Source organism: Pseudorca crassidens, chromosome 3 (genome assembly GCF_039906515.1).
Source record: "Pseudorca crassidens isolate mPseCra1 chromosome 3, mPseCra1.hap1, whole genome shotgun sequence".
In the NCBI taxonomy this organism is placed as follows: Eukaryota; Metazoa; Chordata; class Mammalia; order Artiodactyla; family Delphinidae; genus Pseudorca; species Pseudorca crassidens.
This window is the reverse complement of record NC_090298.1, coordinates 43,302,752-43,327,176: the sequence shown is the minus strand read 5'-3', so window position 1 is coordinate 43,327,176 and position 24,425 is coordinate 43,302,752. Positions and strand designations below refer to the sequence as shown.

The window sequence follows — 24,425 nt, the reverse complement described above, 5'->3', positions numbered from 1 at the left end:
ATTGCTCTAAGAGTATGGCCCAAGGTTAAAGCAAACTGGTATGTGAAATGGTTTTGATCAATTTTCACTTGACCCTGGCATTTATAATAATTATAATAATTCTCCCTTGAAACACAGAGGTGACAAAATTGGAAAAATAGTAAAGATAATCAGACTATGTTAACTGGCCCATTCAGAGAACAATATTTGTATAATGTAAACCTTGTCTATTGATTTCCAATTTTAGAATCAACCTGTAGATATAACAAGGGAGACTTTTTGTTATAGAATAGAATGCAAATATTAACTTTGGAAATGTAAATGTATAGTTTACAGATGCTGTAATATAAAAACAGAAATAGAGGGAAGGAAAAGGGTGCCTTTATCAATCATCTCACAAAGTGTACTTCTAACTATATTAAAGTTACGATTTTTTTTCTTCTTTTGCTTTCTTATTTTATATACTATATAAGATGATGATTACTGCAGTAATCATTTCACAATACAGTGTAAGCCAAACCATTATGCTCATTATGCACCTTCAGTTTATATAGTGATGTATAACAATTATATCTCAATAAAACTTGAAAAACGTAATAAAGTTACCAAGGAAGTAAGAGTGAGGTGAGTGATCTTTATCTATCACACACAAAGTCAATAGAAGTCTAAACTTGGTGAGACAAAAACAAAAGATGTGATGGCAACCATTGTAAATGATTAAAGGTATTTGTGGGATGTGGAAGAGCAATTTAGAAAGGCAGAGGCAGGCTTCCCTGGTGGCGCAGTGGTTGAAAGTCCGCCTGCCGATGCAGAGGACATGGGTTCGTGCCCTGGTCCGGGAAGATCCCACATGCCGTGGAGCGGCTGGGCCCGTGAGCCATGGCCGCTGAGCCTGCACGTCCGGAGCCTGTGCTCCGCAACGGGAGAGGCCACAACAGTGAGAGGCCCGTGTACCGCAAAAAAAAAAAAAAAAAAAAAGAAAGGGAGAGGCAGCAGAATATTGCTTTCTATTATTAATCTTTCTATAGAATTTTATTTTCTAGTCATATGTGTATCCATTACTTTGATTTTTTTTCTAGTCATATGTGTATCCATTACTCTGATATTTTTAAAAGAAATTATTCAAATCTATACCTAGAAATGAGGAAAGTAATTGAACACTGGGACATTTACAGTTGGTTTATAATGATGGTAGGATCATGTATGATTTTCTTTCTCTTTTTACATTTGTTTCAGTAATGCTATTATGGTAAATCTGACAAATCAAGCAAATTCAAAAAAGTTTTAAGGCAATCAGGCTATGACCAAGAAGCTCTTTGAGGAAATGAAAAAAAAAAAAAAAAAAAAAAAGAAATGACTTATAAATGCTCTTTGTAAACAAAACAAACTGGAAATTAGCCTTTCCCAGAAGTGAGATTAACAGAACAAGTTAAATATTTCCCCTTTTTTTTCTTTTTTCCAGCTTGTGGGATCTTAGCTCCCCTGACCAGGGATCAAATCCAGGCCCCTGGCAGTGAAAGCACAGAGTCCTAACCACTGGACCACAAGGGAATTCCTGTCCCATGTTTTTTAAAATTGAACCTCCCTTTTTGAGTTGTCTGTTCTTTGCGCATTGATCTAATAGAATTCCTAAATATCCACATAAAAATAACTATACACTGATAATCCACTGTAGTCACAGTAATACTTTTCCTTGTCTACTGTTTAACCTTTTTACATAAGCAACTTATTCTTTTGTGATCAAATCTGTTTGTTGTTTCCATCATGATTTCTGTCCTTTGAGCTTAATGTCAACTCTCATTCCCAATTCAAAGGTTTAATATTTAACTGTATTTTTCTGTAGTTGTAATTTTTTATGTAATTCACACAGGGCTTATTTTTAATATGGCATGGGCATATAACTAGTTATAGGCATCTAGCTAGTTATCCCAACAGAATCTGTTGAATATTCCATTCCTCTTTTCATATGTGATGCCTCATTTATTAACCAAATTCCTATAACAAGACATATATGTTGGGGAGATGTTGCTTTGGATATTTTAAGCGATAAAAACATACATTTGAAACTGATTATTTTTGTCCCCCTAAATATTTACATCTCACTTGTTTTATGTCCTAATGTTTTGGCTTACTCGTTTAATGATTTATTAAGAATTTCTTACATTCTAGACATAGTAAGTTTAAGATATATAACGGTAAATGAAAAAAACAGAGTACTTTCCCTCAATATTAAAATATCAAAAAATTATAACAGTGAACAGCAATGTTTTTTATTGATATAGTTTGAGTTCAAAGAATGACATTCATTATTACATCTGTGTATTAATGTATATTATATTCAACTTATATGACTTTTTGTTCACTTCATTGGTTTCACAAGACTCAATAAAATTTCAAAAGACAGGAGTTGAGAACTATGACCTGTAACAAGAAAAATTAAAAGTGCTGTTGGAAAACTTAGGGGGAAAAGAGTTTCATCCTTTATTTTCAAGGAATGTCTATATAGTATAACTACAAACAGTTGTATCATTGAGTACAGAGCTCACATTGCAAACATTTAACTATGTTCATCACATATCTGATGATATAAAATCAAAATTACTTTTAAAAGCTTGTCTATTTGTCATGAAAATCATGTCATTATATTTCAGTGACTCACTACTGTTTAAAGGCTCCTTTTAAGTAAAAATAGGACCCAATAATTTTTAACCAAAAGTGTATCGTTTGTCCTGTTTGTTATAGGATCAATAAACACTATACTAAGACATGGCATTTAGACATAAAATATGTCTAAAACCCCTGAAGAATACAATAAAAATAAGCAAGACATTTAGAATGCTTTAATCTTTCCAGTTAACACCATTTGTATCAGTAACTGCAACGTTGTAACTTTCAGCATTTCACATAACTAGTCAGCAAGGATGTCTTTTTAAGGGTGGGAGTAAGAACAGAAGACAGGAGAAACAAGAGTGTCAGGTTTCATACTTCTATTAAAAAAATCAAAAATCAAAACTATTTTCATCTCCGCATCAAAACTGTACCACAAACTTGAAGGTTGTTTTAGCTTTAATCCCATGACTCATCATCTACTGGATTAGGAGCTTGTGAAGAAGAAAACCGTGCTGTGTTCAAAGAGCTCTTGCCCTGGTAATTCTTTAAAAAGAAAAAAAAAAAAGAAACAAACATTTAATTTTAATGTAGCTTTAAATTTACACTGCCTAGACTGAGATTCAAGCTTTCCACCATGTCTTCCCCAAATATATAAAAAATTTCATTCCAACTGACTCCAATCCATTTGAAAAACAGTACGTATAAACCTGGAAAGTCTAAATGCACAGAGGATTTCAAGAAAACTTTAAGCCAGTAGTTTTGGCAAGTGGAAAAACAAAGCTCTTCACTTCAATGAATAAGCGTAAATATTTAATGATTAGTATGCTCATTGTTTCTGTATAAAAATGATGTTGCCTATAAACTGACAACAGAAAAGATATGCAACCACATCTCTATTATTTTCTTACTTAATAATGTGGTCAGAATTCAAAAAATAAAGAATTCCTACAAAAATCTCAGAAGATCCCAAATTAGAATTTAAAATGCCAGCAGAATTGGGAAAGGAAGGTGTCTGAGCATAAATCTCAAACTCACCTTTAAGATCAAAACTATATAATATGTATATAAAACTTTTAGAGAACTATTATTCTTCCAGGTATGAAAATAATGGAATAGGTAAATTACTGAATGTTATAGTTACTTCACAATAGCACAACATTTACAAAGAATAACTAAAAGCCAAGTTCTAAATTTTTCCCTTCAACTTACCTTTCTAGTATCAACTGATACAAACATATTTCCTCTTGTACTACCACTGAAGCCAGTAACATATATACTAAAGGCAATTTCTTCCAACCATGCAGGAACATCCTGTTGAGCCTTTAAAAGAAAAAATTAACTTCATATACAACATGCATAAAGTCTCAAAGATTGGCACAGTTTACTTTTCCTTAAAATACATATATATAAAATGTCCGCTTTCAATGACAAGGTAAGAACACTATCCATTCAGTTTTAAAAATTAAAAACTGGGGCTTCCCTTGTGGCGCAGTGGTTGAGAATCTGCCTGCCAATGCAGGGGACAAGGGTTCGAGCCCTGGTCTGGGAAGATCCCGCATGCCGCGGAGCAACTAGGTCCGTGAGCCACAATTACTGAGCCTGCACGTCTGGAGCCTGTGCTCCGCAACAAGAGAGTCCATGATAGTGAGAGGCCCGTGCACCGCGATGAAGAGTGGTCCCCACTTGCCGCAACTAGAGAAAGCCCTCGCACAGAAACACAGACTCAACACAGCCATAAATAAATAAATAAATAAATAAATAAATAAAATTTTAAAAAAAATTTAAAAACTTACATCTGACAGTACTTTCACTAGAGGCTGTGCTAAATGGCCATCAGATTCAGGATCAAAAAAGGAAATAGCTCTGCCAGTATTTCCACAACGACCAGTACGCCCAATTCGATGAACATATTCATCAATGGTAGAAGGGAGATCAAAATTGATAACATGCTGAACATTTTCAATATCCAGCCCTCGGGCAGCTACTGAAGTAGCAACAAGAGCTAGGCACTTTCCACAGCGGAAATCTCCAAGGGCTTGTTCTCTCTCTCTCTGTTCTCGATCACTTGAAAGAAGATATCAAGTATGTATTAGGACAGCACTTAAGAAAATTATTTAAAAGAAACATTGAAGTTCGACACAAATTTCTTTTTAATAACAGTAAAAAACAGCAACATTTAACATTAATGTCTACTTCTTACATACCAAGTATTATACTAATTCCTTTCAAGTCATAATTTAGTTTGATTCTCATAATAATACTTTGAGGTTAGGACAATTAACCCCATTTGCAGATGAGGTAAGGTGACAGCTAATACACAGAGCCAAAATACAAACTCAAATATGACAAACATCAAATCTTACCTATTAATAATCTCTTTCTAGTCTTGACAAAAAATATACTACTTGATCAGGATGCCACCTCAAAAATTGCTGCTTTTTGAGTGTGGGTGGGGGCCGGGGCCCGAGAGGTTCCGCCGCCGCAGCGCTGGGAGCCGCAGTGGTTCCGAGCGGGGCTCAACATGGCGGAGAGAGAGGTGGAGTCCAGCCCCCGAAAGAGGACCAAGGTGGAGGTGGTGCTCTTACCTGAGAAGAAGTGGGGTCGTTGGCATGCCCTGATGTATGAGAAAGATTTTGGCAACTATGAATGTCATTTTCTAGTCTAGCCCCTTTACCAACATTTAAGAACGTGGAAGAGTGTGACAAGTTTTGTCATATCAAGGATGTACCCAAACAACCTGCAGAGGCGAAGCCAATTCCACATAGTTGAGTGCCTTTTAACGTTTGTCTTGAAACTTTTCTTATTTAATTCTTAGTGGGTTTTTTTTCAGATGGAGAATAATACAGTACTGTCGATTGAGCAGTTAAAACAAAATTGCTGCTTTTTAAAGAGCATAATCTCTGAATTCTATATATTCACTGATTAATCAGAAAGATTAGATTCAGCTGAAGAAACACCTAGCTCTAACTATCAAAGAGCCTTTTAAATAGATGTCTTGAGAAGTTACCAATTCTCATAATAAGAAGTCTAAGACACACCTTTAACTCGCCCATCCCCGCCACTTGGTTCTTATAAAAACTTAAAATGAAGATGAAGAATAACAGTTTAGATCTTGAGATCTTAATTCTAGGATTTTATACGAGTTAAATATACTGACATTTCTTAACAAATGACAAACAGAAGTTACCTCCTTACTAGGAAATCATATCAATCTACTCACCCATGAATACTTGTTGTTGATATTTTTTCTTGACAAAGAAAAGTGGCAATAAAATCTGCTTTTTTCTTCGTTTCAACAAAGACCATAGTTCTTTCATCTCCTACAAGACAATGAAACAATGATTAACATTCAAACTACAAAATTAGGAAAAGAAAAGAAAAGGGTAGGGTGAGTAGGAAACTGTCTCATCCACCACTGTATTCCTAGCACCTAGACTGAGGCCTAATAGGTAATAGTAACTCAAATATTTCCTGAATGGATGAATGTCAAAGATGGAGAGACAAGGACTTTTTCCTACTTTAGGACTAAAAAAAAAAAAAAAATCAGCTTGCCCTTTGACTTCCTAAGCCAACCAAGAAGTAGAGACTTAGGGAAAGATAAATGATATCTACCTGCCAACTCTTAACAGTTCCACAATTTTGTCTCAGGCCCTTCGTTTCCCTCTCTATAAATAAAGGCTTTTGTTCTTTACTTCCCAAGATCATAGAATCTTTTATTCTATCTTGACTACCAGAGGTATTCATAATAATGGCATCCAACCCAGGGCTGACAAACTCTACAATATTCCATGTTCCAACATTACCTCTTAATTCAAACCCCTTAATCCCCAAAGTATCTTATATATACAGAAAATTATCCCAGGGCCTTAACGCATTAAAGAATATTTACTTGTTATTTTATAAGTACTTAATTGGCTGAAATTCAAGCATGAGCCAGAGACATTTCCACACAAGGAACTTTTCTATAAAATGTTAGAGAGGAAAGATATTTATAGCCTTAAAGTAAGAAGGTATTACATTTCATAATCCCACTCCCCCATCTTCCTATGAGCTGGCTTCACTTATTCAACAAATATTTAGTGCCTAGTAGATGCCAGTAACTATTCTAGGTGTTGAAAACACAGCAATAAAACAAAGCCCCTGCACTCACTGTGGGGAGGCAAATAACAAATATTATGCATTAAGTCTAAAAAGGAAAAAAAATCAGCAGAATAAAGGGCCCAAGTGGACGGATGTACCCTCTCTAATTAGATGACATCTGAGTAGAGATATTACTAAAATAAGTGAACCATTCAGATACCCGAGGAAACAGTATTACAAGCCAGAGGGTAAGAACAAATATAAAGGATCGATCTAAGGTATGGGTGTTCTTGGTGTGCTCAAAGAAAAAAAAAAACAAACAGAAAAGAGGTCCCCATGTGGTTTTTTATGTTCTAGGCAGAGGGAACATCAAGAACAAAGGCAATGAGGCAGAACCATGTCTGCTATGTGTGGGGAATAGTAACGAGCAAAGGGTGCCTGGAATAGGGTGAGCAAGGGAGAGCAGTAGGATTTGAAGACAGAGGGGTAATGGAGGCCATATCATGAAGGGCCTTGAAAACCACTGAAAGATCTTTACTTTGAGAAGGGAAGCCACTGGGTTTGGAGAAGAGAAGTGGAAAGATCTGATCTTTGTTTTAACTGAGCAGCTGATGGGTTCTGATATACTTTTTATTTTTATTTTATTATTATTTTTTTTTTGCGGTACGCGGGCCTCTCACTGTTGTGGCCTCTTCCGTTGCGAAGCACAGGCTCCGGACGCGCAGGCTCAGCGGTCATGACTCACGGGCCCAGCCGCTCTGCGGCATGTGGGATCTTCCCAGACCGGGGCATGAACCCGCGTCCCCTGCATCGGCAGGCAGACTCTCAACCACTGCTCCACCAGGGAAGCCCGGTTCTGATATACTTTGATGCTAGATAGAAACAAGAGGATTTTGCTAACAGATCAGATGTGCACACTGGAGAAAGAACTCAAGGATGCCTCAGATTTTGTGTCTGAGCAACTGGAAGAATGGAACAAACACTAAGTGAGATAGGAGGACTGTAAGAAAGGAAGGTTTAGGGGTGATATTTAATTATCAGTAAATCACAGGTATCTATTAGACAACCAGGTAGGAAATCAATAGAGCAACTGATTCTTACAGTAATAAATGAGTTATATCCTTGAGACATAGTCATTTTATTTATCAGAGAGTAATGATTTTATGTTTTATCAAAAATTACCTTTCAATCCAACAAGATGCCCAATGCCAAAACTGATAAATTTGATAGTCAGTTACCTAATACTACTGTGCAGCTTAAAGCCTCGATTTCATCTTTTCTTGGTTCCCAGTGTGAATCCCAAATGGTAATAAAAATTTAACTCCCCTGACACTTCTCTAGTTTTTTTCCTCTACTGATTTGGTATTTTTTCTCCTTCAGACAATAAGCTATACCCCTTTGGTGGCAGCAATAATGCAAATTTAGTTTTATAAGCAGACCACCTGGTGATCTTTGTAAATGGATTAATGAATTATAGTTACGTATTTTGTTGCGTGAAAAATAATAGACAATTCATCTTGTTAGCCTTTTTTGACTATTAGTCCATTGTGAACTAAAATCAATTAAGAATCTAAAAAGAATTCTAGCTTTGGTAGTTAGATTGCCATTTTTTGTATTTCTGTGTTTACTCTTTACCTGTGGCTGAAGTGGTAGAAATGAAGCTATAAGCTCTTTATGTACCTATAATTCAGAAAGGGCTTTACCCACCACTATGTATAAGCATTATGTTAATACTCTATGGAGAGTATTAACAAATTATAAAGTCTCTTAAAGGAGCTCAATTCTGATTGGTTTACAGAGATAAATTAGAGAATTTATAGAGATAAATACTCCTAAAATTCCTGGAAAATAAAGAAATTGACTCATAATACTTTAACTATATTAAACTTAAAAAAAAATTCTTCCTATAGGAGCTAAAGCAGAAATATTTTAAGATTCCAAGTTCCCATAATTAAGTGAAATCTTTGGTAAACAAGACTAACTTACTTGGTTTTAAAAATACAAATGTATTTTCTCGAATTTATCAGTGTTAAGTAGAAAACAAACATGTATCTTATTTTACTTGGGTTTTTCTTAATGTATAGAGATTTGCCAGTCAAAATAACTAACATTCTCCATAATGTTTTCTTTAAGTGTATGAAAATGTAAATCTGTGTTCAACTAAACTGACTATTCAACACTATCTACCGTTTTGTATACTGTCATCTGAAAGATAATTTCCAAGATCTTTGGCTTTAGATAACTTAAAATAGTAGACTATATTGAGTTAATTAACTCAATAATCACTGAATATAGGATAGAATTCTCAAACATTAATTACTAAACATAAGTTTATATCCTTTTGCTTGTTATTTTTCATATACTATAGAGAGGCAATATCTTTGAGTCATATTAATGAACCTACTCGGGCTTCCCTTGGTGGCACAGTGGTTGAGTCTGCCTGCCGATGCAGGGGACGCAGGTTCGTGCCCCGGTCCGGGAAGATCCCACATGCCACGGAGCGGCTAGGCCCGTGAGCCGTGGCCGCTGAGCCTGCACGTCCAGAGCCTGTGCTCCGCAACGGGAGAGGCTGCAACAGTGAGAGGCCCGCATACCGCAAAAAAAAAAAAAAAAAAAAAAAAAAAGAACCTACTCAATTTTGCTACTTTAAGTGTAAAAGAATATGTGTGGTGTAGAAAGATATATGTGTGGTATAGAAAGTTCATGAGCTCTGGTAGTCAGCTACAATGTTTGTGTATGACATCTCTCAACTGTCCATCCCTGCCTCTAGTTTACTCTCTGAAATAGAAGTTACTACAGTTAAAATAATTAACGTAAGTGGTTGAGACTACACTTGGAGTAACAGTGACCAAGAAATATAAACCATTTGTGTGTGTGTTTTTCAAGAAAAGAGCAAAGATGATCACTGATGAGCACACCCTTCAGGGCTGTCTGTGTCTTTTACTGTCTTTTATTTTTTTATACCTCTATTGCAACTGAGAGCAATGCAAATGATTCTTATCAATAAAAATACAAATGAAAATTTTCCCTCAAATGTAATTGATTATTGCTTTGTGGATACTGACCACTTTTGCATCTATTTGTAAATCCATCTTAGCTTTCCTGATATCCTATACATAAATGTGTTCTCTGGGGACTTCCCTGGTGGTCCAGTGGTAAAGAATCCGCCTTCCAATGCAGGGGACACAGGTTCGATCCCTGGTCGGGGAACTAAGAGCCCATATGCCGTGGGGCAACTAAGCCTGCGCACCACAACTACCGAGCCCATGCGCCTCAATGAGAGAGCCCACATGCCGCAAACTACAGAGCCCATGTGCTCTGGAGCTCGCACGCCACAACTAGAGAAGAAAAGACCCGCACGCTAAAGAGAAGCTCACGTGCCACAATGAAAGATCCTGCGTGCCTCAACTAAGACCCAACACAGCCAAAAAACTAAAAATAAATAAACATAAATGTGTTTTTTCAATTCTCCTTAGAATTGGCTGTAACATCTTACTAGCTCCCTTTGTAATTAATGAGCTCAACAAAATCTTTGACACCTGTTCATTTAAAATTATGAAAAAGGCAGATGGTACACTACTATGAAATAATGAAACCTACACATTTTAAAGGCAGAAGAGGAAAGCTAGCAGATTTAAGTTAACAATTAGAAAAAGAGATAAATTATATGAACAAAAATATGTAAAATACTAGGATATATGGCATGACATTTCCATGCAAAGTAAAAAAAAAAAGGCCATATTAGAAAATTTTATTTCAAGGCACAAACTAAAGCTATCTCAATCAAAGAAATACAACTTTCTATTGAAAAAAAATTTTTTTGAGGGTAAAGAGATAGATTTCTCATCAACATTGTGAAGGAACAGAACTAGAGCTTTAAAGTCCCTTCTATCTCCAAAATTCTTTGAACTATGAATACAGGAAGCCTTAGAGAGCAGAAACTGGGAAGTAGAAATACAACAAAGATTTCACTTTTAGTGGAGTAAACAGAGCTTGATGTAGATATGTTACTCTTCCTTTCTATTTTCTAAAACAAGAAAATATGTATTTCTGCTGGAATAGTTTTTTGTCAAACACTGTTCAAACAAAGTCTCAAATTCTTCCTATTTTTAACATTTATGGAGGAGAAAGGATTATACTGCTACATCATTTATCCAAAATATCGAATCATAAGAAAAAGAGCTTTAGAGAAAGAGGAAACAGTGAAAACTTATTTATTTAACTTATGCCAAATAATGTTTAAAGTCATTTCCAGAAGTCATTATTGTAAAAATCAAAATCATAACAAAAGATAATTATATCAATGTAAGGTACCTATGTTTCGTAGAATTTCGACAAGTTTTTCTCTTTTTGAGTACTGGCCAACTTGGAGAATGGTCTGCTGAACATCTCTACATGCTCCACCCACTTGTCCAACAGCAACAAACAAATAATTCGACTTTAAAAACTCCCCAGCCAACCTTGAAAGACAAGAGACAAGAAAGAAAGACAAGAGAGTATTCCTTAACTTATCCTCTTCCATTAATACTCATAATATTTACTGAATTCCTGCAAGTGTTACCTCAATATTAATAAGCCAGATTATAACAGCTATAATAAGAGAAGGTGGATACTTACATCATCCAAGTACTTAGATGTACATCCAAGTACATTCAAATATCAGTACTTTGTACATTCAAATACCAGTACCAAGTACATTCAAATATCAGTACATCCAATGTACATCCAAGTACATTCAAATATCAGTATTAAATGTTAAGATTTTGCAAAATACTTAACAACTACTAGTGAAAAAGTCTGTGTCAAATTACGGATAAGTAATTTCAAGTGGATGTGCTCACCATACAAAACTATATAAAACGTGTATATAACAATAAAAAAAAGTATGCTAAGTATCAGACTACAAGCAGGAATTTTTTTATTAAAAATTAAAATGTAACCCTACAACAGAAATTCTGTTTTTCATTCATTGCTTTCATGTATGTTATTTCTAGGAGTTGTTTCCTGAAATATTAGTTGTCAAATTAGTATACTTCAAATGAAGTATTAGAAGCAAACCATATCTTAAGTCAGTGCTTTTTGTAACATGACAAACATAGAAAATGATAATATTTGTACAGCATAATTGGGCAAAAAAATGTGATGATGTGAAGAGACTAGGGGCCGGGGCCACACCAAGTTGTGGAGGCTCACCCCAAAGGTTGGGGGTATCAGCATCTTCACACACACACACCTCACTGACAGCACACAATTAAGAAGCCCTGCTCTAGATCACCCAGGAACATGGAGTAGGGAGAAGGGGAATTGCCAATTACAGAGCAAGTTTGGAAGGAAAAAAAGGGAAGGTCATGTAGCAGTCATGTATATACTCTCCTATGTAGCAGTGCCAAAAGCAGTCCCTTTCTAGCCACCTCCTAGCATATCAAGAAAATAGTTCAAACTCAGTAAATCCATAATCTTAATAAATCACTGCTGCTTCTCTCTCTTCATCTGCTCTCTTACCATAAAAGAAAAACACTGTTGATATACTACCTCTAGAGACAAGAACCCTCTCAAACCTTGAGATCATCTGCAAGTCTTAATTGTCAATCATCCTTTACACTCATGAAAACATATTCTGAGTGCCTCGTGTCAGGCATACATGGTACAAGGCACTGGGTGTATAAAGATGAATGTGATGGTCTCTGCCTCTGAGGTGCTCATATCAGGTAGCATAAATATAATTATATTAAAAAATAATTACTATAATCTAAAATATTTATATAGGTTAATATTTACATATTTTAATTATTTAATGATTTACTATAATAATCCAGTGTTACAATAGTTAATATCTATTGAACCTAACTATATTCCAAGAAACATGAAAAGTGTTTTAAATAGTTTCTTTCACAAGATACAGGATTCTTTCACAAGACTGGCAGGAAATGGATGAAATGATGTCTGTTAAAGAGTCTTCAAGTTTGAAGCTTCATCTAAGGAAGCAGCAAGCAAGAATGTGAAAAAATGATGACTAGGGAAAGGCACTCAATGCATAAGAAGACACAAGGATAAATAATGAGGAGGAACAGAATTTGGCTTGTGTGGCTGATAGGAAATAGTCTAAATAAGCCAGAAATACATCGGTCCAGGTAAAAAAGTGGCAAATGAGGCAGAAACTGTCTTGTGTAAAAGAATTTGAAAGTTGGTTAGTCTGTGGAGATGGAAAGACATGGGAGGGTTTATCTTAAATAAATAGCTATAAAGATCAGACTTTGTTTTGGAATTTTTACCAGCATAAAAATGAAACTACAGGCAGGGAGACAGGTTAGAAAGAAAGCTACCACCAATGAGCAGAGGGAAACTGAAAAGGACCTAAAATAAGGTGGGAAATAAAGAAACTAATGAATTTGAAATATTTTAGAGATAACTGCCAAGTTGAACACTTTTGAAGGGCAGAATTAAAGGAGTATGAGGGAGGAATCAACATGATTCAAAGGACTCTGGCTGCCAAAGACCACAATGCCAATAAGGAAAACTGGAAAGGAAAGAGGGAGCTGAAGAATAGGTTCAATTTTGGACTTGATGAACATGAGTTACCGGTTAATTCATCTAAGAGGAAAAACAATCCTAAAGAGTTAAATCTAAAAGTCTGGAGCTGAGGAGAGAGATTAAGCATACAAGTAATAATTGGGTTGTTTGTTTTTGATATTAAGTTGTAGAAGATCTTTACATAATCCCTTATGGAACATATCATCTGCAATTATCTTCTCCCAACCAGTACATTGTCTTTTTGTGTTTCTTCATGGTTTCCTTCACAGTACAAGACAAACAACCCAATTTTTAAAACTGGGCAGAGGACCTGAATAGACAGTTTTCCAAAGAAGACATACAGATGGCCACCTGGCACATGAAAAGATGCTCAATATCACTAATCATCAGGGAAATGCAAATCAAAACCACAATGAGATACCACCTCACACCTGTCAGAATGGCTATTATCAAAAAGACAAGAAATAACAAGGGTTGGCAAGATGTGGAGAAAAGGGAACCCTTGTGTACTGCTGGTGGGAATGTAAATTGGTACAGCCACTATAGAAAACAGTATGGAAGTTTTTCAAAAAATTAAAAATAGAACGATCGTATGGAGCAATTCCACTCCTGGGTATATATCCAAAGAAAATAAAAATACTAATTTGAAAAGATATGTGCACCCCAATGTTCACAGCAGCATCATTTACAATAGCCAAGATATGAAAACCTAGGTTTCCATCAACAGATGAATGGATAAAGAAGATGTGGGGTATACGTATATGCAATGGAATATTACTAAGCCATAAAAAAGAATGAAATTTTGCCATTTGCAACAACATGGATGGACCTGGAGATTATTATGCTTAGTGAAATAAGTCAGAGAATGACAAACACTGTATGTTTTCACTTATACGTGGAATCTAAAAATAAAAGGAACAAATATAACAAAACAGGAACAGACTCACAGATACTGAGAACAAACCAGTGGTCACCAGAAGGGAGGGGGCTGAGAGAGGAGTAAAGGAGGCGAAGAGGATTAAGAGTTACAAACTACTAAGTATAAAATAAATAAGTTACAAAAATGTAATGTACAGTACAGGGAATATACTTCATATTTTAAAATAACTTTGTATTGAATATATTCTACAAAAATACTGAATTACTACACTGAGCACTTAAAAATAATATAATATTGTAAACCAACTATACGTCAATCAAAAAAATACAGGTAATAAGTTTGGGAGAGTAAACAGGTACAAGTGCAAGCCAAGGAAATGGATGCTTCAATGGTTCAGTGAATATGTAGAATGAAAAAAGTGGACTTTAGACAGAATAATAGGCAACTTGTAACATTTAAATGCAGACAGTAAAGCAACTGAGAAGTCATCAAGAACTCAAGAATATAAACAACTCAAGGTCAGGAACTCTATCCTATTTATCATATAGCCCCAGGGCTTATAATCAAATATGGCTCATAAAAAGTCCTCAACAAATATTACTGACTGACGGTAGTATACATTAGTCATTTGGGCTGGCCAATATCTGGCCAAACACTTTCCTATTTCAGGGTAAATTAAAGAAATAGATGGGACTTCCCTGGTGGCGCAGTGGTTAAGAATCTGCCTGCCAATGCAGGGCATACAGGTTCAACCCCTGGTCCGGGAAGATCCCACATGCTGTGGAGCAACTAAGTCGGTGCGCCACAACTACAGAGCCTGTGCTCTAGAGCCTGCATGCTTCAACTACTGAGCCCGCGCACCTAGAGCCCATGCTCCACAACAAGAGAGGCCACCACAATGAGAAGCCCGCACACCACAACAAAGAGTAGCCCCACTCGCCACAACTAGAGAAAGCCCCACGTGCAGCAACGAAGACCCAACACAGCCAAAAAAAAAAAAAATTAAAATTAAAAAAAAAAAATAGAGTGGCTTTGTAGCAGCAGCGGCGGCTGGTCTCCAGCATCATGAGCGGCTTCAGCAGCGAGGAGCACGCCACACCCTTCACCCTCGAGTACTGAGTCTTCCTCAAAAATGAAAAAGGACAATATATATCTCCATTTCATGATATTCCAATTTATGCAGATAAGGATGTGTTCCACATGGTGGTTGAAGTACCACGCTGGTCGAATGCAAAAATGGAGATTGCTACAAAGGATCCTTTAAACCCAATTAAACAAGATGTGAAAAAAGGAAAACTCCGTTATGTTGCAAATTTGTTCCCTTATAAAGGATATATCTGGAACTATGGTGCCATCCCTCAGACTTGGGAAGACCCAGGACACAATTGTGAACACACCAGCTGCTGTGGTGACAATGATCCAACTGATGTGTGTGAAATTGGAAGCAAGGTATGTGCAAGAGGGGAAATAATCAGGGTGAAAGTTCTGGGCATACTGGCTATGATCGATGAAGGGGAAACTGACTGGAAAGTCATTGCCATTAATGTGGATGATCCTGATGCAGCCAATTATAATGATATTAATGATGTCAAGCGGCTGAAACCTGGCTACCTGGAAGCTACTGTGGACTGGTTTAGAAGGTACAAGGTTCCTGATGGAAAACCTGAGAACCAGTTTGCTTTCAACGCAGAATTTAAAGATAAGGACTTTGCAATTGATATTATTAAAAGCACTCATGACTACTGGAGAGCATTAGTGACTTAGAAAACTGATGGAAAAGGAATCAGTTGCATGAATACCACAGTGTTTGAGAGCCCCTTCCAGTGTGATACTGATGCTGCCAAAGCCATTGTGGATGCTTTACCACCACCATGTGAATCTGCCTGCACAATACCAACAGATGGGGATAAGTGGTTCCATCACCAGAAAAACTAAGGAAATTTCTCTGGAATACAAGTTGATATTGCTGCATCCTATTCGTCTGAAAGCATTAGATGCAAAAGTAGTAACTTTTCCAAGCTTTAAATTTATAGAACTAATCAATCAAATTCTGCTGTGACCAATGCAATATATCCATACTGTTATCCATCTAAAAGCATCTTTCATATCAACTAAGATAACTTTTAGTTCCTGCTTAAATATCAAGACAGTTGTAGTTTGGAAGTCATCTGTGAATAAATGTCCAAGATAAGTACGTACTGGATGTATATGTTTGCCACGTGTTAGGAAATAAATAAATAAAAATAAATTTTAAAAAATTTTATTTATTTATTGTTGGCTGTGTTGGGTCTTCATTGCTACGTGCGGGCTTTCCCTAGTTGCGGCGAGCGGGGGCTACTCTTTGTTGTGGTGCGCAGGCTTCTCATTGCAGTTGCTTCTCTTGTTGCGGAGCACAGGCTCTAGGTGCTCGGGCTTCAGTAGTTGTGGCACGTGGGCTCAGTAGTTGTGGCTCGCGGGCTCTAGAGCACAGGCTCAGTAGTTGTGACGCACGGGCTTAGTTGTCCCGCAACATGTGGGACCTTCTCGGACCAGGGCTCGAACCCATGTCCCCTGCATTGGCAGGTGGATTCTTAACCACTGTGCCACCAGGGAAGTCCCGGAAATAAAATTATTTTGTTGAAAAAAAAAATAGATAGGCAGCAGGAATATTACCTGCTAATTAGGTAGGTATTTACCCACCTAGTATTAATTACCTATGATGATGATGGGAATGTAGATACCCCATTTCAAATTTAAGACACCATTTAAATATAAGAAACTATTCTTTTATGTACCACTAAGAAAGAAAAAAATCCTGGCAACTGGCCAAATGCTTTATTACGATTTAGACTTTTTCCTCAGTAAAGAGCTCTTTTTAACTTTATACAAAGGCTTTTAAAATCATCTAATAAGTAATACAAATTGATAGTGTTTGACCCCACGTAACATTCTATCAGACCAGGGGATCCACTTTCAGCAAAGGTGGTATTGCAGCAGGTGCACAACCATGGGGTCCATATCATATCACAACACCCAGAAGTTGCCAGCCTGACAAACTGGAACTGTCCACTGAAAGAACAGCTAAAGGGACAGCTTGGAAGTGATTCTTTATGAGGATGGAATATCTTTCAGTAGGAATCAAAGATCTTCATGTGGTACATGGGTCTGTGAACCAAGAGATACAAGCAAGGGTGGTCCACATACCATCCATCACTTCCAGTGACCCACATGGGAAATCTGTGCTTCCTACCCCCACTACAAGTATAGGTTCTGCAGTTTTGGAGGTCTTGGTTCCCAAAGAGAGAATGGTTCCACCAGAGAAAACAGGAAGAGTCTTACTGAACTGTAAGCTAGAGCTGCTACATGGGCATTTCAGGTTCCCTGTGGCCAAGGGATCAGCAGGCAGGAGGTAGAGTCACCACTCTAGCAGGAATGTGTCATCCTAATCTCAGAACTCACAGACCACAGAGTACGTGGTATGATACTCAAATATCTGCGGAAATTGGTATATAAATTTTCCAACACAAGCACAATTCCCCCAAGCTCTATTATTTGGTTTGAGGAGAAGGCACAACAATAAAAATAATTTCATTTAGTAAGCACTTATTAAATCCTAGCTAGGTGTTGCACTCATGTGCTCGCTCGCTCGCTCGCTCTCCCTCTCCCTCCCTCCCTCCCTCCCTCCCTCTCTCTCTCTCTCTCTCTCTCTCACACACACACACACACACACACACACACACAGACTTTAATAAAATGTGATGCTAATGTAAAGCCAGGAATTAAGGTAAGAAACAATGAAAAATAGGGTAAACTTCCTGGAAATACTTCTAAACTACCTACGTTACAATCTTAAATTTAGGATTAAATGAAGTAAATCTCTCAAAAATAAGATATTCACAGTATTTCTCCTGCTATAAAAGCATCAAGTACATAGCAACTACTTTTAAGAAGAAAAAATTTACCTTTGAATTTCTTCTGGAAAAGTTGCGCTAAACATAAGGGTCTGACGCTGTTCCTTTGATGGCATTCCTGGGCAGGAAATTAACTTCTTCATTTCTGGTCCAAAACCCATATCCAGCATGCGATCAGCTTCATCCAAAACTATATATTTGACTTGTCTGAGACCAATCTTTAAGGATATTTTCAAGGGTGAGGGCAGAGAATGCATACTAGTTAATGTATTAAACTAAAATATTCTCTACAACTCCAACTATTAATATATTCTTTAGGATGAAGATTAGAAATAAATGCATACAACAAAGAGAACTGTTATGTTTAGGTAATACTACCAGTGTTTATTTCAGTTCTCAATTTTGCCTTATGTTATAAAACATTTTATAAGAAAGAAACCAAAACATCTAGATCAGTACTACACAATACACCTTTCTGTAATTACTTAAAAATTCTGTATCTTCACTGTTAGCCAGTAGCCACATGCAGCTATAAGCACTTGAAATGTAGCTAGTGTGCCTGAAGAAATGAATTTTTAATTTTATATCACTTTGACATTTAAATAGCCACATGTAGCTAGTGACTACTGTATTGGACAGCACAGATCTAGACTATATTATCTGATAAAGTCAGACTCTTTAATGTAAAAAATAAAATTGCTTAACAGCATGACATATTCAAATGTCTTGTAACTGCTAAACTTATTTCTAACTCCTTTAAACCCTTAATAAATCCCCCATTCTCTAATCACTCAGGAACAACTGGGAAACTTTTCTAACCTATCATGGATACTTAGTGCTAAAAACAGACACACATTTGCAAAAAGAAAACAAGTTATTTTGGTACCCCAGGGAAGATGTTTAATCAAGGTGGATTTCTCTGGATACTCTTAATAAGTATCCTAAGAAAAGTCCCTTTATGCAGAAACAGCATGTTTTGAACAATCCCTTTAGAGAAGGGCCTTAAAAAAGCAAATCAGAGTCATGAAAGTGAACTGAAAATATTGATACAGAGATGTAATACTGTGGTATGTGAATACCAAAAAGAAATACATAGCCCTAAAATCTCTTTCTGAAGACAGAAAATTAATAGTCCTGGATAATAATCACTCCCACACCTAAAACAGAAGACAAAATTACTGATGCCACAAAGGCTTTCTTTCAGGAAAAAAAATTTATTTCATCAAGACATATATGAAACTAGATAAAACCACTTATTACATTTCTCTCCCGGTGTAGTGGGGTATAGGATATAGATTCTGGAATCAGATCCAGATTCTAACCCTAGCTCTATCACTTACTAGAGCTAACTGAGAGGTTTAAAATAAATTACATAATCTCACTAAGCTTGTTTTCCCAAGTATAAAATGGAAAATACTATTTACCTCCTATTTTCATTATTTTAAGATTTATATGAGAATGCATTCAAAGCATCTGATGGGGGCCTAATATATAAATGGTGCTGTAATAAATATATGTATCTTTATACCAATCTCTCTCTTCCCCAAACAAAAAAAATTATTAATCAATACCACAACTTTGTTATCCCTCTAGAGCCTACCTTTTCTTTACGTATGATATCCATCAGTCTCCCAGGAGTAGCACATAATATATTACAGCCTTGTACTATTTGTCGAATGGAATGCCCCAACTGGGTTCCCCCATATATAGCAACAGCTCTTACACAAGTCCTATTAACAATAAAAGTAAATGCCACTTTCTAGTTACTTGAAAATTAGCCATTTGTTTCTAACAAGATGTAAAATGAAATCCATAAAGGAAAAGCTAATACATTCAACATAATTTTAAAAAAATTAAATTCTTCCCAGAAAGAAGCTGAAAAGCTGTGAGAAAAAAATATTTGCAACCTGTCTGATAAAGGGCTCTTCAAAAACAATGATAAACATGACCAACACTCACGCAATAAGCCAAAAACATGAACAAATGGTTCACAGAAAATACAAAGGTTTTTTAACACGTTAAGTTCAACATTACTTTTAAAAGCAAAATAAATGAAGACTAACAACATTTTCCCTCAAGTGTGATAATACCATGTTATCCAGGGCATAGGGAAACTGGCATTCAGGAGGATAAACTGATACAACACCTTTCACAATTTTAATCTCTATTAAAATTTTAAAACATATCTTTTTCCCAATAAATTCACATCTAGGAATTTTCCCTTCAGATGTGTCCCCACACATGGGTAAAGATGACTGTAAAATAATATTCACTACTAACATTATTTTTAGTATCAAAAGATTGAAACCTATCTAATTGTCTAACAATAAAAGACTTAAAATTATAGCCCACCCATACAAAGAAATACTGTGCATTCATAAAAAGGAGTACAGTTCTAGAGTAAACAATAGCTCCAACATACACAACTTTTAAAAAACAGGGTGACAACAAGCTTAGTATGCCACCATTTGTTGAGAGAATTAAAGTGCATACATGTGCACCAGCTATTTCACATAAACTGTTAATAGTGTGTAAACTCTGAAGAGGACAATTAAAGATAAACATTGATACTTTTCAGTTTTTTGCCACAAAAATGTTCCAACAAATATCCATGTACTAATATTCATTTTGTGCATAATTATCTGAATTTATCATACATATGCTTTCGTTTTTTAAAAAAGAAAACTGTTATCTTTTACGTGATTTAAAAGCCTGAAGTTGGGACGTCCCTGGTAGCGCAGTGGTTAAGAACCTGCCTACCAATGCAGAGGACATGGGTTTGAGCCCTGGTCCAGGAAGATCCCACAGGCCACAGAGCAACTAAGCCCATGCGGCACAACTACTGAGCCTGCGCTCCAGAGCCCACGCACCACAACTACTGGAGCCTGCGCACCTGGAGCCCGTGCTCCGCAAAAAGAGAAGCCACCACGATAAGAAGCCCACACACCACAACAAAGAGTAGCCCCCGCTCGCCACAACTACAGAAAGCCCGCGCACAGCAACGAAGACCCAACACAGCCAAAAATAAAATAAATAAGTAAAAATTTTAAAAAATTTACTGGAAAAGCTTTAAAAAAAAAGTAAAATTAAAAGACTGAAGAGCAACATACTACATGGGGATAAGCAAGAAATAAACACTGATATAAGCAATGTACACCTACTTTTTCCAAAAGATCTGTCAAACTTGACATTAAAGGGATTTTAATAATTTTAATTTTTTCTACTCTCATTTTAAATAAACTGATTTATACAAAATAAAAGGTTAAGCTTCTATACAGAGAAAACTCTAAAAAATTGTAAAGAAAAACACTAATATCCCAATAGATAAACTGGTAGATAATACATAATTCACAAAAGAAAATGTATAAAGCGTTCAACCTCTCAATAACCAAATAAATGAAAAAAAAATGAAGATACCTGTGGTGGTTTTAAAATATGTACATAAATTCTTCAATACTCCTTCCTTTAAATATAGATCCTAACTCCGCTCCCCTATAGGTGTGTACAAGGCTGGCTTCATAGGTGTACAACCTGTGCAGTCATACAGGGTCCCAAGCTTAGAAGAGCCCTGTGCTTGGTTTAATGTTCTATATTTGCTGCTTAAAATTCATAATTTTTTAACAAAGGACCCTGCATTTTCATTTTGCACTAGTTCTAGCAAAATATATTATAGCCAGTCCTGAGTATGGGATAGACTTACTGACTTGCTTAGTAACTAACAGAATATGGCCAAAGTGACTGCAACTGTTTTATAAAAGTCATAGCAACCTCCTCCTTGCTCTTTCTCATTGACCACTCAATCTAAGGGAAGCCAGCTGTCATTTCCTAAGGACAATCAAGCATCCTTACACAGAGATCCAGTCAAACCTTCAGATGACTGCAATCCTAGCTGACATCTTGTCTGCAACCTCATAAGTGATCCCAAGTCAGAAACACCCAGCTAAACTGTTCCGCAATTCCTAACCCTCAGAAACTGTAAGATAATATTTATTGTTTTTTTGTTTTGTTTTGTTTGTTTGTTTTTACAGTACGCGGGCCTCTCATTGTTGTGGCCTCTCCCGATGCGGAGCACAGGCTCTGGACGCGCAGGCTCAGCGGCCATGGCTCACGGGCCCAGCCGCTCTGCGGCATGTGGGATCTTCCCAGACCAGGGCACGAACCCGTGTCCCCTGCATTGGCAGACTCTCAACCACTGCGCCACCAGGGAAGCCCGATAATATTTATTGTTTTGAGCAACTAGGTTTTAAGGTAAGCAGCAACAAATAACTAATACCAAATACTGGCAAAGTGTGTAGTGAAATTGGCATTCTCACATACTGCTGGTAGAAGGCAAGCTTTAAAATAAGTCCATATTCTTTAACATTAAATTTATAAAAATCTCTAAGAAAATACTTAAAACATAAAAGTAGAAAAAATTTATATAGCAAGCTGTTCATTACAGCAAGAATTATTTTTATTTATAGTAGCTCCAAATTAGAAACAACCTAAATCCCCCAAAATAGAGAAATAAAATACATACACATGGGCAATCTTAAAGTCATTAAAAATTAGGTCTGGTTGTTAAATAAGCAGTTATCCATTTTATTAAGTTACGTGTAAAGAACAGAAAATTATTAGGAACACCCTAAGTTCATTTTTTAAACATACATTTAAAAACTACCAGAAGACACACCAATATGTTCACTATTGTCTTATCTATTTCTATTATCATCTAATTTTTAATAAGAATGTTTCCTTTTAAAATAAAGAGATTCCATAAACAAGATTATGAAAAAGGAAACTTCAATCAATTACATGAGTGCATTCTTATTCATGCACTGTGTTCTTCCCAAAATAAGTAAGAAAATTCTCTAAAGAAAAACTTGTTTGTGAGTGGCATTCTAGATGTACTTACCCAAAAGAAAATTTTCTGGCTTCCAAATAGATCTGACTGATCAATTCTCGGGTTGGTGCGACAATAATACACTCTGGTTCCTGCAGCTCTTTAAAACGACTGGCAGTTACTCCATCACGCATCATATGAGCCAAAATTGGCAAGAGAAAAGCTGCCTAGAAGTTAAATTCCATAAATTACAAATGTATAGTGCATCATCCTTCACCCTATGGCAACCTATTCCTCATGTCTTCATATCCTTTAGCTTCTTCTTTCATCTTTTTGGTAAATTTAAGATGAGAAAGGAAAACTATTTTTATTTCCACGAGTTTTTAACATTTAGGTCTTCATGCTCATATTATACAATATAAAATGTCTGATAGTTAATCTACCCTATGAAAATATCTTTTGTTCTTTTTTTAAAAAGCACAGCCATAGATTCTAAATAAACTTATTTTTAGAGGTTAATGCAGCATGCAGCATTCATTCTAAATGACTCCTTTTGGGGTAGAAATAAAATTATCAGAATGCATGACAAAAGTGGTCCACAAGCAGAGCAAAATTTGGGAAATCATTCATTTGGATTACTAAACATATCACCCTTATTAAAGTTACATGTGGCAAGAAACTTTGTGCTATAGTTTTCTCATTAAACAAATAAGACACTAAAATCTACCTCCAAAACCACATTTAAGTCACACAACAGCTGCTGTATTATACAACTCACTTATTTTCCCTTCAACTCTACTATGGAAGTTTTTTAAGACTAATACAGTATGAACCAAGAGTCTATCATCCTGGAAATGACAGTCTTTAATACTCATCTCATGGAACCCTATTTAATAGACAAACCCCACAGTTTAGTCCTAAGACCAACCTGGTCCCATCAGAGTTCTTTTAGAATTAGCATAACCGGAGGTCACTTCATACTAAGGAACAGGTATAATACCTACAGCTATTTCTCATTCTCTTGACTCCAAAACTGTATCAGCTGTATTACATAAATTATTTTTTACCTTTCTCTGTGGCTTATAAACTTTGGTGCTTTGACCCTCAATCATTTTGTTTTAGATACTATGTTGCACAGAAAAAGCTGACCACACTTAGAGATTAAAAATCTATGAAGTACTCTGGAAATAGTTCAAAATTCTTTCTTCAGAAGCACACAAACCTCAATAAAACCAGAAATCAGAAGCAAACACACATGAATATTTATGACAGTTCACTGAAATCTTCTACTTGGGAAGAACCAAAGTTCAAAAAGTAGCAGTTTGAATATGGGGCAGAATACATGCAGGAAAGTGACTTACAGTCTTTCCAGACCCTGTCTGAGCACAAGCCATCAAATCTCTTCCTCCTAGTATAATAGGAATACTGTATTTTTGCACAGGAGTAAGCTTAGTATAACCAGCTTTAGCAATGTTGCTATTCAGTGTCTGACAAAGATTAGCTTCTTCAAAAGTCTAAAAAAAAGCAGGTGGCAGTGATTAAATTCCATATATCATATACAGGTCATTCCATAAACATATTCTATTTGAATTAGTTTCAAGTTGTTAATTCCACTTTATATACTATGTTAACT

The 24,425-nt window shown here is 36.1% G+C and overlaps 1 protein-coding gene and 1 pseudogene across 1 annotated transcript in view; one reads left to right on the top strand and one right to left on the bottom strand.

Moving 5' to 3' along the window:
- Positions 1-2,382: 2,382 nt before the first annotated feature.
- DDX4 (DEAD-box helicase 4) overlaps positions 2,383-24,425 on the bottom strand; it is a 67,420-nt gene continuing 45,377 nt past the window's right edge. The window contains exons 13-21 of the mRNA XM_067730700.1: positions 24,154-24,306; positions 22,865-23,019; positions 19,571-19,700; positions 18,022-18,188; positions 10,984-11,129; positions 5,810-5,909; positions 4,383-4,653; positions 3,799-3,909; positions 2,383-3,132 (exon numbers count right to left, since the gene is read on the bottom strand). Of these exons, the coding sequence (XP_067586801.1) occupies positions 3,046-3,132; positions 3,799-3,909; positions 4,383-4,653; positions 5,810-5,909; positions 10,984-11,129; positions 18,022-18,188; positions 19,571-19,700; positions 22,865-23,019; positions 24,154-24,306 (1,320 nt within the window). The 3' untranslated portion in view covers positions 2,383-3,045. The remainder of the gene's footprint in view (positions 3,133-3,798; positions 3,910-4,382; positions 4,654-5,809; positions 5,910-10,983; positions 11,130-18,021; positions 18,189-19,570; positions 19,701-22,864; positions 23,020-24,153; positions 24,307-24,425) is intronic.
- Positions 15,120-16,308, top strand: LOC137221293 (inorganic pyrophosphatase pseudogene; annotated as a pseudogene).